At 35.2% G+C, this 14,636-nt stretch overlaps 1 protein-coding gene across 3 annotated transcripts in view; it reads right to left on the bottom strand.

The window, feature by feature from the left end:
- WDR11 (WD repeat domain 11) overlaps positions 1-14,636 on the bottom strand; it is a 54,574-nt gene that overhangs the window by 10,823 nt on the left and 29,115 nt on the right. For all 3 annotated transcript variants that reach the window (XM_043475287.1, XM_043475286.1, XM_043475288.1), the window contains 8 exons: positions 14,001-14,107; positions 11,962-12,037; positions 9,048-9,156; positions 6,937-7,061; positions 6,091-6,238; positions 2,296-2,402; positions 1,763-1,877; positions 1,222-1,393 (listed from right to left, as the gene is read on the bottom strand). In XM_043475287.1, the coding sequence (XP_043331222.1) occupies positions 1,222-1,393; positions 1,763-1,877; positions 2,296-2,402; positions 6,091-6,238; positions 6,937-7,061; positions 9,048-9,156; positions 11,962-12,037; positions 14,001-14,107 (959 nt within the window). The remainder of the gene's footprint in view (positions 1-1,221; positions 1,394-1,762; positions 1,878-2,295; positions 2,403-6,090; positions 6,239-6,936; positions 7,062-9,047; positions 9,157-11,961; positions 12,038-14,000; positions 14,108-14,636) is intronic.

The raw sequence follows: 14,636 nt of genomic DNA on the forward strand, positions 1-14,636 counted from the left end.
TAGACTCAAATTTTAAGATAAAGGTCAAAGAATAGCTTCTCAAACATCTAGATTACATTTGCATACTTCTTTACCTAGAACTAATAACTAAATTAAAAGAAAAAATCATTCTTGAAATTCCCTTAACTTCCTCAATAACTTTATGTTTAAAGTTTGTATCTATGCTTGTCCTTCCCTAGAGGGAGGTCCTGCTACTTCTGCAGAGCTGGCAGGGATCTTGAGGACAGATGTGGGAATGCAGAGCTCCACTGCAGCTCACTAGACGGCAGTCACAGTTACAGAGTAAGAAGCGATGGTTCCCAAATACAGTGGCAGGGGTGGAGCAGTGACACAAACAAAAACCCATTTAATCTAAGTTAAAGGCAGCCCAGTCAACATACACAGCAACTCAGTAGTGCCTCAAGCACAAACATAACATGAGGGGTCATGTTTTTAAAACCCTACTGTCTCTGAATGTGCCAAAGACTGACTCTGTGAAGGTACAGACAATTTCCACAGCTGACAGTTTCTATGATGAAACTCTGTAAATGACTAAACAATTCTCTTATGACTTTTTTTTACAGATGAGATAGCCCAGTGTGTATACCAAAGGTATGCTTGGAGAAAATTTAATGAAGGGACATCTCATTTTCAAATAGATTGATGAGTACATTCACAAACTTCTCATTCATAGCTACTTTTTACTAAAATAGCTTTCATTCTCAGAAAAAAAATCGCAAAACCATCATATAAAAAAGGGCAGGGTAGTGCAATCATCTAATTCTGTTTTGACTGGCCCTTTAACAAGTCATAAGACAGGCATTACAATTCACACTTTCCAAAGTTATTCTTCCATGATATATGGTTGCAAAAGACACAAGACTCACTATTAAAAAGCCAGCAGCACTTTACCACTAGATTTGTGTCCTCTGATGAGCTCTCCTAAAGTCTGAGGAAGTCATTTTTATTCATGTAAACATCTTTGATCTTTTGACAGAGCACTCAGAAAGAGGTCAAGGAAGGGGCACTGTGTAAACCAGCGTTGGGGAATGACTGATATCTAATTACAGACTCTAGCATCTCAGCAGTAAAAACACTCAAGCTTTAAGTTAATATACATTCTCAAACGTAGATTCCTAGAAAGAAAGAACGAAATTAAAGAGAAGCAGCTCTCTCCCATGAAAAGAACAGCTGGTGCAAAATAAAGACATTTCCAAGCATCCTTCCCTTAGAACTCCGTACCGGTCAACTCCTGCTCATCCATCCTAAAGCACGTGGACTTCATGGACATCTCCAGAACCCTGATACACCCGTCATCGGAAGCCAGGATCACTTTATCTGATGTGCACCAGTCCACGTCCAATATCCGAAAGGTTACATTTCTTCCACTTCTTAAACTACTCACCATCTGAACCTTCAAGAGTGAATTTGGTTGTCACTTTCAGAAAGAAAAGGAAGATGTTTATCATTCCAGACTAAACGAGCAAGAAAGACAGCGCCTGTGGTGAAGGTCCAGTTCATGTCTAAAACTGAGCAGTCTTGGGCAATCTATCTTCCACATGCAGACTGCATTTTGAAGGTCCCAGAGATAGTGATAACATTAACAATCTGTTGAGCTGTCACCTTTAGAACAGAAATACTATAAAAGAAAAATTTTTAAAGGAAGAAAACTGTTCTAAGAAGCCTGACAAACCCATTTATAAATCAGAAGGAAGGAAAAAAATACATAGTTCCTGTGACCAGCAGCTTCATTTGCAGTGAACCCACGTGGAGCTGGGCTTACCTCTTTAGAATCCCATACTTCAGCTCCATCATTGTACATTGCTATTAATTTTTGGTTTCCTTTACCAGGGGCAAAACGAATCTTCTTCACCCAACTTCGGTGTGTAGGTATTCCTCTGAGGACAAAGAGAAACCAAAACACCAATGTGAAGTAGAGTAATATCTCGTTATTGAGAGATATGTCCAATGTCTCTTTCTATTTCTGCTTTTGATGAGGTCCAGTGAAATGACAGGAGAATCACTCTGCTTTCTGGGACAGGGGTCACACATGACAGACATGGTCTGCTCTTTAACAACAGTTGGAATAGTGTCCCAGCACTTCTGTGTGGGCCACCTGCAGGTAACGGTCATCTATGACTATTCTGGAGTTTAGTTCAAGGCCGTTCCTCTCAAGTTCTATAACAAGAGACCCAAGGGTCCAACCTGCACGTGACTATATTTAGTGATGCTTATTGCCAAGTAACAAGCCACCAGTGGAACTATATCAAGATTTTTTGTTTCAGCCAAATAATACACCTGAATTCTGACACATACCTGGACACTCTGCCTTTCAAATCCCAAAAATTTAAATTTCCATCCATGTCTCCAAGAACCAATGTATCACCTTTCCAAGCAATGCAAGTAATGCTACCCATACTCCCCTAGAAAAGAACAGCAACAAACACACATCAATTTCACCACTTATTAAGCAGTCACAACAGAGAAATACTTTTATTTAACAACTGTGAAGAAATAATAAAGATATTTTGCTTGTGGTTTAGTCGCTAAGTCGTGTCCGACTCTTTATGACCCCATACACTATAGCCCACCAGGCTCCTTTGTCCATGGGATCTCCCAAGCAAGAATACTGCAGTGGGTTGTTATCTCCTTCTCCAGGGGATCTTCCCAACCCAGGGATCAAACTTGGATCTCCTGCATTGCAGGTGGATTCTCTACACACTGAGCCACCAGGGAAGCCCCTAAGATACTGTAATAAAACCTAATTATAAATGGATTCCCTTTAGTATGAACATCATCAAACACTAACAGAGTTTAGTCACTAAGAGGGCTACCTAGCATTTCAATTTCAACTAAGAAGAAACAGAAGATTTCAATTCAATAGAGATTATCATCTGAACTAGATTTATAGAGAAGGGATGTCTTTTGAGGAAGAACTACTTCAGAGAAAAGAAAATTAAAAGAAGAAAAAAGAGAAGGAAAGGACATCCTTTCACAAGTTATCCCTCACTGCTAAAGGATGAACACATTTATTCTGGGGGAACTCAGAGCTGTCTCACAACCGTTCAGCAATTCTTCTACTGAGAAGAAGAATTCTTCTTCTTCATCACTATGCAGTACATCTGAAACTAACATGATAGTGTGTGTCAACTATATTTCAATTAAAAAAGAAAAAAAGATTCATAGCTTCGCTGATACCTTCATGAATAATGAAGGAGAAGAGATACTGTACACTGAAGGCATCTGTAAAATCTGAATTCACAGAAGGTTCTGCAGAGAAGTTACACAGGGAAACACAAATACAAGAATGAGACACTTCTGTAACAAATCAAAGTGGGTTGGAAGGAGCATGCAGCTCTAACACATGCACAGAGGTACTGTGATGGAGAGACGCAGAGTTTGGGCTCTCAGGAAAGCTATGTGGACCTGAATCCCAGCCGTATCACTGAATTTGCTGTGTGATGTGGGACATGCTTACTTAATCTTTATATGTCTGGATTTATTATCAATAAAGTAGGGCAAGCTCATAAAATTTGAGGAGTTCCTATTAGTGTTAATAAATTTTTACAGGTAAAGGCCTTATGACAATGTTTGTCACAGAGTCAATATAATGCTAGCTATTCAATAATATTGCTCAATTACTTTTCTACTTATATTCTTATATTCAAAGAAATCTTTTTTCATCATTTGTAGAACAATATTAAAAATTCACGTTTGGTTCTCATGGTATTGCTAGTAAGAAGTAGGAATGCTCCAGAGTTTTGCTAAATTGGCTATTAAAAGACTTGCACATACACCAAATACTGCATAAATCCTAGTGGTAGGTCAAGAAACAAAAGATAAAATTGAATTAAAAATAATTATTCTAATGATTCGATTAGTAAAAAACTTAGAAAGCTATGTTAAATAAACAGAATTCAGTACAATATAAAGCAATACTCCAAGATCTTATTTCTATTATTCTGACCACATTAACAGAATGTTTAAGAGTTTGACTTTAAATTTAACCTTTTTAAGTCCTGAGAATTTTTTTTAAACATTTTTACATTAGTTTCCAACTTCTAAAAATTAGAATATTAAAAGTTAAGTCCAGAAATCTGTCACCAGCTTAGAATTACAAGTGATGTATTAAAACAACTGTACAATTAAACAATATAGAACTTTCTATCTAAGAGTTTGTTGATGGGATACAAGCCATATGAAGATTCTAAGGTGCTTTTGGAGAAATGTGGGACAAACTTGCTTTCTGGCTCCAAATAATCCCAAGAGAACCAATGAAAGATTTAAAACTCAGTAGAGTATTTTTAGTTGGCACTGATATGTTGCCTACATGTAAAACACGATGTTCAAAGGATCGAAGTAAAGCTGGCAGCAAACAGATAATCATTCTCTCCCACAGTTTTCTGAATAAAGGCAGTCAGTCAACTATAAACTCTCCATGGGAATGTAATTTAAAATATATGAGGCTTCTTCTTTTTACCATTTCTTATATGCTCTATAGTTCTGGGGCCAAAATTTAAAGGTAAAGTTCCAACTCAAAATAACTGGCTTAGCGGCTTAGTATTTTATATTTGGAAGGAAGGTTAAGAAAAATATTAGATTAAAATAAACAAAACCTCTGCCTCAATTCTACACACTGGTCACTGAAAAATATTTTGATTACTGAAAATAAAAATAATGAACCCAAATCAATCGTTCATGTTTTATACAGTAGATACATAACTCTCTTTTCCTAAAATACTCTGCTCTAAAATATACATTAATTTCACTGGAGGCTGGATCCTTATTAGGCTGGTCATTCTTTGCTTCCAGCTGTGGAATAAAAGGATCTGGCAGGCAGAATTAAGGCTTGTTATATCCTGACCAGACCTCCATAAGAAGAGACAGAATCTTAAAAGCTGTGTTGTGCAATAATCCTAAAAGCAGCAGGACTTTTCTCTCCCCTTTTCTTCCCTACAAAAAGGAAAATTCATGTGTCTAGTGTTCAAAAGTTTTAAACTTTTTCTAGAGTGCGGGGACCTAGAATCTCAGAAATTATTGGATTATTTCTATTCTAATCTCAAAGATGATGTAATTAAAAACAAAGAGAATGAGTTATTAGCAAGTGGCACTAGAGGAGCTAAGGTGGGGCCTTCTCTGAGGTCTAAAGGAGGAGCTCTGAAAGCCAACTGATTTTCCAGAGTAGAGCTCATTACACTGAAACTCTTAAGGCCACACTCTTGAACTGCAGTTTTTCTATCTACGCACTTAAAGTTAGGTTACTGCTCCTATCATAATGCCAAATATCAATCTTTCACATTTGCATTATTTTTATCCTTTTAAACTTGTGAAAACTTTTGGCACTATTAAGAGTTTAAAATAGACATTACTAACTCTCAAATATGACTCATTCTGTGTAACAGTAAAACTGGAATTACAGCTTGAAAAGCACTTTCACATGCTAGTTATATATAGTTATAGATATATATATACACATATATAAAATCTCATCCTCTACTTAATAGGTATAGTAATATTAGCAAAAACATTTTCTTCATCCACTCAGGAAAAAAACCCATGAGATACATGCTGACACAAATTATTAACTATAAATCCTTAGTTACAGAATTCCACAAGGCCATAGGGGATATATATGTTAGTAAAGATTAATAAATACCTTTATACCTACAACTTGATTACTGTTACCTAAAAATAATACTAGATTTTTAAATCAAATCCTTCAGGGTAATACTTGAAATGGAAAGAGGAGAGACCAGAGTCCGACACATAGACCTGGTTTACATGCTGCTCTGATATGTCACGAGGCCAGGCAACCTGAGGAAAGTTACTGATTCTCCCTCAATCCTATCACAGATAAAATGGAAATAGTTCCTCATGAATTATTATAATGACAAAAATGAGCAGCACATGTTATGCCATCAAAATAGTTATAATGCTATTTTCCAAAAGTATGGGACAAATTTAATCAATGGTAACATCTCCTTAATAAAGTTTATTTAGATTAAACTTTTCTGAAATAGTTTTCCACCTTAACTGTGGCTTTACTGGATATAGAACTAATGAGGTCTATGGTAAGAAATCTTCATGCAGGTTTAACCAGTTTGGACTCACGTCTGGTGGGATCCGAGCACTGTCTTTCACTGAGTTTCCTTCAACAGTGAGATGATAAACTTGGCCATCATTATCGGTGAACACAAAATGCTCCCGGGCAGAGATGTTCTGACTGAGTTCAGATTTACTTTCAGCCTCCTGCAACAAGCTTTGGGATGGAGGAAAAGATGAAGAATTTTTCCCCCCCTAGAGTGACATAATGAATTAACTCACCCAAAATACAGATGGATTAACAGGAGGTCAAATCATTTTTTAAAAAAAAAAAGGCTGAAACTAATCTTTGCCTGGCAATAACAGGAAAACACAAATTATTCTTCATACCACGACTGAATGTTTACCCTGTACAGAAGAATGTAGTGATCTAGACTTCACATGGGAAAGAAGCCTCTTTGCTGTTTCTGCTGCAAAACAGAGGCCTTATCTTGGCCCATCATTCTCTGAAGTTTTTTATTTGTTAATCTGGCGGGGACGGGGCAGTACAAAAGTTAGAATTCCCAATACATTTCTGTGGTGAACATAAATGACAACAGGGTCCACCTGGGTGTTAACGCTACGTTCATTTGAACTTCAGAAGCTGAAGTCTATGGAGCCGAAGGGCACTGAGAATCAATCATGCTCACTAACAGGTGCTGACATGTAAACTGCACGCTGCACCAAGCAATGCAATTACTAACTAACTCTTTAGTCATATGAGCGTGTACTGAAACATCAAAGACTGTTCCAAAGTGGACTAGAGGTGCCTTAGGATGCCACCTGTCTAACAAAATTCCCAAGCAGGAAATAATAAATTCCTGGTTATCTGTAATAACCAGGTTATTACAAATGACAGTGGCGGAAGCAGGGCACCTGATCACAGATGACTCAACCACACTCAGCTCCGTATCTGAGACCACAGTCTGGCGGGCCATGGCCTCTCGGGTGGCCAGCTGCTTCTTCCTTAAGCTCTTCAAGTTGTGAGACGGTGACCATTCCTGTGAATCAAAGGCAGACACACCCACAAGTGCTCAGTTCCTCTTTCTTCCAGAAGAGCGGGCCATACTCACTATTGCCCAGCATCACTTCTTGTTACTGCACATGAACTCACAGTTTGTTCTTAGGTTTTACATTTTTTTATTTTTAGAAAGGCTGAAGGCATGCATTTTCATTAAAGCTTATGATAGAAGGTTTCAATAATCTATCTCTATTTCCTTCCACCTCTAATCTTCAATTAGAGCTTAAGGGAAAAGAGCTTAATGGCAAACTCCAAAAGGCTTAAACTTTTGATGCTTTCATTTTTCAAAATCAAAATAATACATTTAGTTATGGTACCTCCCACTCCTTACCTCCCCACCTCCCCCTTAGATGAGCTGATCACACACTCCTCCAGTCATTGCCCATTATCACCTATAGGCCCACCCCAAACCTCTAGTTTTATTTATTTACTCCTGGTTACTCTAAAACATTTAATCTAATATCCTCTCACATGTATAAATTCTTAAACATGTAGTTATTTTACATGCACGTATTTGTGGTCTGCATGAACAGTAGTGGATTATGTATCTCATCCCATTGCTCTTTTTACTCGGCACAATGTATTCAAGTCCCACCTCTGTTGTTTCTGTATGTTACACAGTACTTCATGGGTACATCTGTCAATTTTCAGTCTAGTTTTTAGTTTAGTTTTCCCAGGAAAGGACACCCAGATTGTCTCTATACTCTCATCATGGGCAATTACCTGCACTGAAATTTCAACATCCACACAGAAGTTCCTGTGTGACCAGAAGCTGACCAGTTGGGGCAAAGAGGACGTCTGTATCTGACTAAGTGCTACCAGCTTGCTCTGCAGAATGGCTTCACTGGTCTACCAGCAGTGCCTAAGAATTCTTACAGCCCATACCTCACCCACACGGGATGCTACTGGCATTCCAATTTTTGTTTGTCTAGAAGGTTTATCATAGCCATTTTACTTTGCACATCTCAAAACCCAGGATTCTTAATATTTTTCACATGCTTATTGGCCTTTTAGGTCTCTCTGACATTCATTAACTGGTCATATCTTTCATCTTGTCCATCTTTCCACTGGGGCTACTTCTGCTTCATTGCAGGAGTTCCCACAATACTAATTCCTTAGAGGGATTAGTTAGTCCTCTGTCCATCTTAAGACACTGGACAATTTCTTTTTTTAAAAGAAAGTTTAAAAGTTGTCTTCCGTATTTAACTTTGACAGTAGTATGGTTCATTGAATAGAAAGCACCAATCTTGATGTAATCAAATTCATTAATTACCTTTATGCCTTTTGGTTTGAGCTTGTGATATCCTCTTTTACCCCCAGAACACAAAAATATTCTTCTGTATTTGACTATATTAATTTTATCGTTGTACTTATTTTCACATTTAGGTCATTAATCCTGTGGAGCCCACCTCTGAATATGGTATTATGCATAAATCCAGTATTTCTATGAAGTTAGAGGTTCCCAACACCTTCTACTAAACAGGCTGTCCCTCCCCTTGGGTTTGTAAGTTATTTTGCTGTACACTAAGTTACCAAATATTACGGGCCTATTAATGAACTCTTTATTATACTGATCCATTTCTCTTACTTGGGCCAATATGACATTACTTTATTTCTATGGAGTGGGATGGGGCCTACCTCCACCCATACTGCCTATATTACTCTCTTTTTTCCAAGGTTAACTTAGCTACTAGGACTTTTATTTTTCCATAAATATTTTAGAATATGTTTATCATGCTCCTCAAAATATCTAAATTAAATTTTAATTGGACTTTCACATAATATTAGCTTAACCCATCCAAGAAAATAAGAATTATCTCCATTTGTTTAGATCATCTTCTCTGAATATACATTTTTTGCAATAAAACATACAGCAGTAATGATTTTAATTTGAACTAAAGAAAAATATTCACCACGTATATACATACCCAAATAAACTGTTTACTTCTTTAAAACTGTAACTTACCAAAGCAGTTATTGCAGGGAAGTTTTTGGACATTTCTCTAAGAATGGTACAAGTCCTAACATCCCATAACTCCAGGGGTTTATCTTTGAATACAACTGCCAAATACTGCCTAAAATAAACAAAATTACTAAATGAAGCTCTTTTTGCAGTATTTTCACCATAAGTAGTACAAATAAAAAGTTCATAAAGCTCAGATGACACATTCTAAATGAAGATAATTTAAACTAACTTTTAGCCCTCTTGATTAGTAGTCCTAAGAAGGTAAAGCTCTAAGATGACCTATGAGAGTCACACACACCCTCAGGGCAAGGAGCCTAGCTCAGAATGAAGAATGAGAAAAGGCATGAGTTCACATCCAAATCTTAAAATAACCCTCCTGAGGCTCAATTTTCTCATTGAGACATGAAAATACCACTACGTGTATCAATGGGCTGATTGGTATGCAGGTTACGGGAAAAACTAAATGAAAAAGGAAGTAAAGTTTCTATCATGCCAACTGTGAGGAACTGTGACAGAGTAGGAAATGTGACTTGTAGCTCAGTGTATCACAGGACTTAAGATTCTCCCACTTGATACCTCAGACAAACCATGTGACCTTTTGAGTGTTAGTCTACTTACCTTTAAAATGGTGTTAATAATACCTGCCTCATCAATCTCACTAAACACTACAAGGATAAAGAAAAAGGGACAGCACACATGAAAGGATTTTATAAATCACAATGGATTATGTAAATGAAATATGTCACACTTTATTATATTTAATATAAAAACAAGCAGAGACATGTATGTAAATAACTAATATAAATAAAAAAGAACCTGGTAAATGCTATAAAGATTCACTATGAAAACTGATATTAACTTTGACAATAGGGAAATGGCATTCTAGGCAGAGTTACAAGTGTGATAAATGGCAAAAGACAGAAAAGGAGACAGGGTGTGTGGGGGAAATATGCTACTTGAAATGCAGAGTATGTGAGATGAGAGCAATCATTGTGAGAAAGAAGAATAACGTGAATGTTGGATTCACATTAAAAGCCCTAAGACACCCTAAAATGCAACACTATCGTGAATAGAGATTCATTCTGTAGAGAACAGGGGATCCTTGAGTTTTGAGGCAGTGGTGATAATGTGACCAGACGTTTAAGATGTATTAATTTAGTAGGCTTGTGTAGAGTCAAGACTGACGAGAAATAGAAAAATCTGGCATCCAAATAGTTTGAGCAATTATCAGACTTTTTTGTGGCAGGACTCCCTTACATTTGAAAAAATTACTGAGGATCTCCCCCAAAGAAGTTTTATTTATGTGGGTTTTACTGATATTTTGCCTATGAGAAATTAAACCTAACATAATTATAAGCTATATTAATTTACTTAAAATGAGAAAAGAGAAAATAACTACCAAAATGGCAGATGAAAACATAAGCCATGTTGATAATTACATTAAATATGAGTAACTTAAACACTGCAATTAGAAGCAGAGATTATCAGATCAAGTAGTAAAATAAGTCCAATTATATGCTCTCTTTCAGAAATCAACTTTAAATACAAAGACAGAGATAAGTTACAAATAGGAGGAAGGAAAAAGATATACCATGCAAATACTAATCAAAAGAAAGCTAGAGTATCTATACTAATCAGACAAATCAGATTTAAACTTCTGAGAAAAGACAAACAGGTTATTTCAGTGATAAAGAAGTCAGTAACTCAACAAGACATAAGCATGGCAGTCAGTCGAACAGAAAACAGAAAACCACAGAGAAAAATGAAAGAAACCCAAAGGATTTTCTTTGAAACAATTAATAAAATTGATTGACATAACATACTGATATACAGAGAACAAAGTAGTGATTACCATAGGGAAAGACTCAGGGGAGAGGATAAAATGGGTAAAGGAGATCAACTGTATGGTGACAGACAGAAAATAAAATTTGGGTGGTGAGCATGTTGTGAAGTATATAAAATACAAGTAGAAATATAGTGTTGTACACATGAAGCTTATATAATGTTACAAATAAATATTATGTCCAACTATTTTGGTATATGAATAATTGAAAACTGAAATTAACAGAAGAAAAAATATAATTTATAATAGCATCAAAGAAAAAGCAAAAAATAATTCACAAATGATGCACAGGACCTGTATACTGGAAACTACACAATATTATTGAAAGAAATTAAAGAAGAACTAAATAAGTGGAGAGATATATACCACGCTCATGAATCACAAAACTTGGTAAGATGTCCATTCTTCCCCATGTTGATCCATGGATTCAATGCAATCACAATCAAAATCCCAGTAAGCTTTTATGATAAAACTGATCAAGTTGATTCTAAAATTTATATGGAAATGCAGAGATCCTCAAAAAGCTAAAGCAATGTTAAAAACAATTTCAGAGTGCTTACTCCTTTCTTTGTTCTTTTGATTAGTTTTCAGTCAATCTCTGTTGTCAATGATTCTGCTTTACATATATTTTTCTTTGGAACAAAAAACTTACTAGAATTAGATCTAAGTTATAAATAAGGAAAATGAATTCTTTCACTCAATAAGCACATACTGAGGTAGAAGCTGAACAAAGAATTTAACCAAATAACAAATAACATTTCCTAGTGAGTAACAGGTAGTTCTATCAATATAGCTATAGTTGAACAAAATGGGGTTACTCATTTTACCAATCTGAAATGTTAAGATTCAGATAAGTCACCTTGTCTTTATAGAAATGGTGAATTAAAAGCAATAGCAACTTAATTTTGCAATTAAAATATTTTCTATGATACAGCTGCACATCACAATTTGCTACCACTAAGAAATTCTATGTACATGCATGCATGTTCTCATTTCCTTAAAGATTAAAAAAAAAAATGCTTGAGATTCCCTTGTGATAACACCAGATTTTTTTTTTAGGTTGACACTTACTTCAAATGAGATACTTTAATCATTTCGATGGGCGACTCATCATTACCTCGTTCACCACGGAAAGCAATGCTCCTGCCTTTAATTATAAATATTAAACAAAATGTAAAAACAGCATATGAAACGCATAAGAAACTAAAAGCTGTACCAATGTAATTTGATCAGTGGTACCTTCTAGTCTCCTCCTCACTCTTCCATTTGCTTTAAGCTGTTTCTAATGATCTAAATTCAAAACTAAATCAAAAGTATTATAAGACTAACACTGTATTACTTACATTCAAATATCTACTTTATAAAAAGGTATTTTCATTTTTTTTACAGAATTTCTTGACGCCCTTCTGTGGTACCTTTCAAATAATTTAATTTTAGAAATTTAGAAACATCAATTTCTAAAGTTTTAATACATCTATGGTAAAGCAATTATCTACTATAAAAATTACTGGTACGTTCAAAGTATTATAAACATTTCCATGTTTACAAATATTAACTAATGGGGAAAGCACTCTTTGAATAGGTATTTAAGATTTCTTGTCCCATGTGCAAAATACTCAACTACAATATTTTGACATGTTCCTCCAAATGTCTCTATAAACTGAAATTGGGGAATATTAAGAATGAGTTAACAGCCAAAGAAGTTAAACAGTTTTCTATAACTTAAAAAAAACAAACAAACAAGTTCTACCTTATGTTTGAAAAAATATTTTAATAGCATCTCTTAGATTTCTATTTACATGAAACAAAAGAGAGAAGAGACTCAATTCAAAGACAAATGGACGCCTACGTGTCTCCCTGCTCTTCAGGACTATCACATCGAGTCTCACTCTTATTACTCGCCAAACACCCTACACCCTTTCCCGGCTCTGCTAGTCTGCTGGTCTCCTCAGAAGACAAGGCTGTAAAAATCTATAATTTATGAACTTAAATGTCCTACCTAAAAAAAGTCAGAATCTTTTACTCAGAAATCTGTTCTTCAAAAAGAAATCTGTGAAAGACCGCTTTTAAGTTATCTAAGAGTTCTGAACCTGAGCTGATGGGAAAAATGCACAGGCATGTTTTCAGTGAATGATGCTACGGAACAGCATTTCATCCCTGGGCTACCATCTGACTGCAGTGACCAGTGTCAGTTTACCAACAAATCAGGAATGCAGGGATATGGGTCACCAGGCAGGTCATTTCCGATTAGACTAGAGCAACACTGGACTAACAGGAGCTAATTCTTTGAGGTTTCGTAACATAATCTGATAAGTAAGAACTATAAATTGTAAATATGTATTGACAATATAAGGAAGCAACCATATACATGATTTACTACACACACATTTAACTTATTGGTTGAAACAACATATATTTATACTGCTAAGCCATTAAAAAAAACTCCCCATAATTTTGTTAAAAAAAAAAAATGCCTGAAATCATTCCATGTGCTATATAAAAAATAATATAAAACCTTCACCTTACTCTGCTTTTAAGTTCTTATTTTGAAACTGACTGGGTTTTAGGTTTTTAACAACTGTGAACAAGTTACTTTACTGGAATATTTCCTACTGTAATGCCTTTAAACTCCAAAATTAAGTTTTCCTATTAGTTAGCCAGAGAATATCAAAAGTTTCAAAGCTGAGCATTTTAAAACAATCCTTGTAAGATTTTTAAGGGTTTCATGAAAAGGCCAAAATTTTTAAAAGAGATTCTAAAAAAGTGTAACTACAAAGATTTATTTTAAAACTGTACTTCTGGTTATCTGTAACAATGTACTTGGAAGTAGCACTGATATCTCATTTATGAATCTGTCATTTGGGCTAATGGTACTCCATGAACTCGTGTTAACACAATTTGCATACAATGATGAGTCTTTTCTAAGGCAGTTATTATAGAGCAACCAAAAAATGAATACATAAACATAAAATATATAAAAATGAATACACAAATTGAGAAAAAAATTCCAAGGTGAAAGAAAGAATTTTGAACATGTCTTCTAAATAGTAGCATCTTTGATCAACATGATGATACCATTTCAAACATTTTAATAGTCTAAATACACAAACCTGTTGGAAGATCAACCAGCTGAAGTTCATTTCTCACTAATCCCATGTTGTTTGGTGTTGAGGTAGCAAAAGAAAGAAAACCAGTTAAACTCGTCCATTCAATACCCCTATATAGAGAAATTAAACAAAGATTAAAATTCTTTGTTTGAAGAATTTATTTGAAAATTGTTTTTTCTATGTCCTAAACCTTATTGTACAAGTTAATTAAAGAATATTATTAATACAACATTTGAGAATAAATTATATATTTCCAACATAGAAAAAATTATTTCTAATTAAAACTTTATCTCCAAAGATAGCTTAGTTATCAGAAGTCATGGCATTAAAATGACTATTAAAATCTGGCAGAGAGCACCAGATCATTGCCAAGAATTCCATTGTTTAAAACAAGTGGTATAGAAATATTCTGAGCAGACTGCTTAAAGTTGAGTACATGAAGGAACTTTATCAAATTTTATCAAAATTCCTAGCTGGTTAGGAAGCAGAAATTCCTGAAGAAACAGACTGAACTGTTAGACTGGAAGTGGATGAAAGCTCCAAACAGTGTATCAATTAAAGAAAAGCACAAAAGAAAAAAATAAACATGTATGACAAGACACTAACCTATCAGCCTAATGCCCTGTTGAGTCCCGTTTC

This window comes from Cervus canadensis, chromosome 8 (assembly GCF_019320065.1).
Source record: "Cervus canadensis isolate Bull #8, Minnesota chromosome 8, ASM1932006v1, whole genome shotgun sequence".
Taxonomy (NCBI): domain Eukaryota; kingdom Metazoa; phylum Chordata; class Mammalia; order Artiodactyla; family Cervidae; genus Cervus; species Cervus canadensis.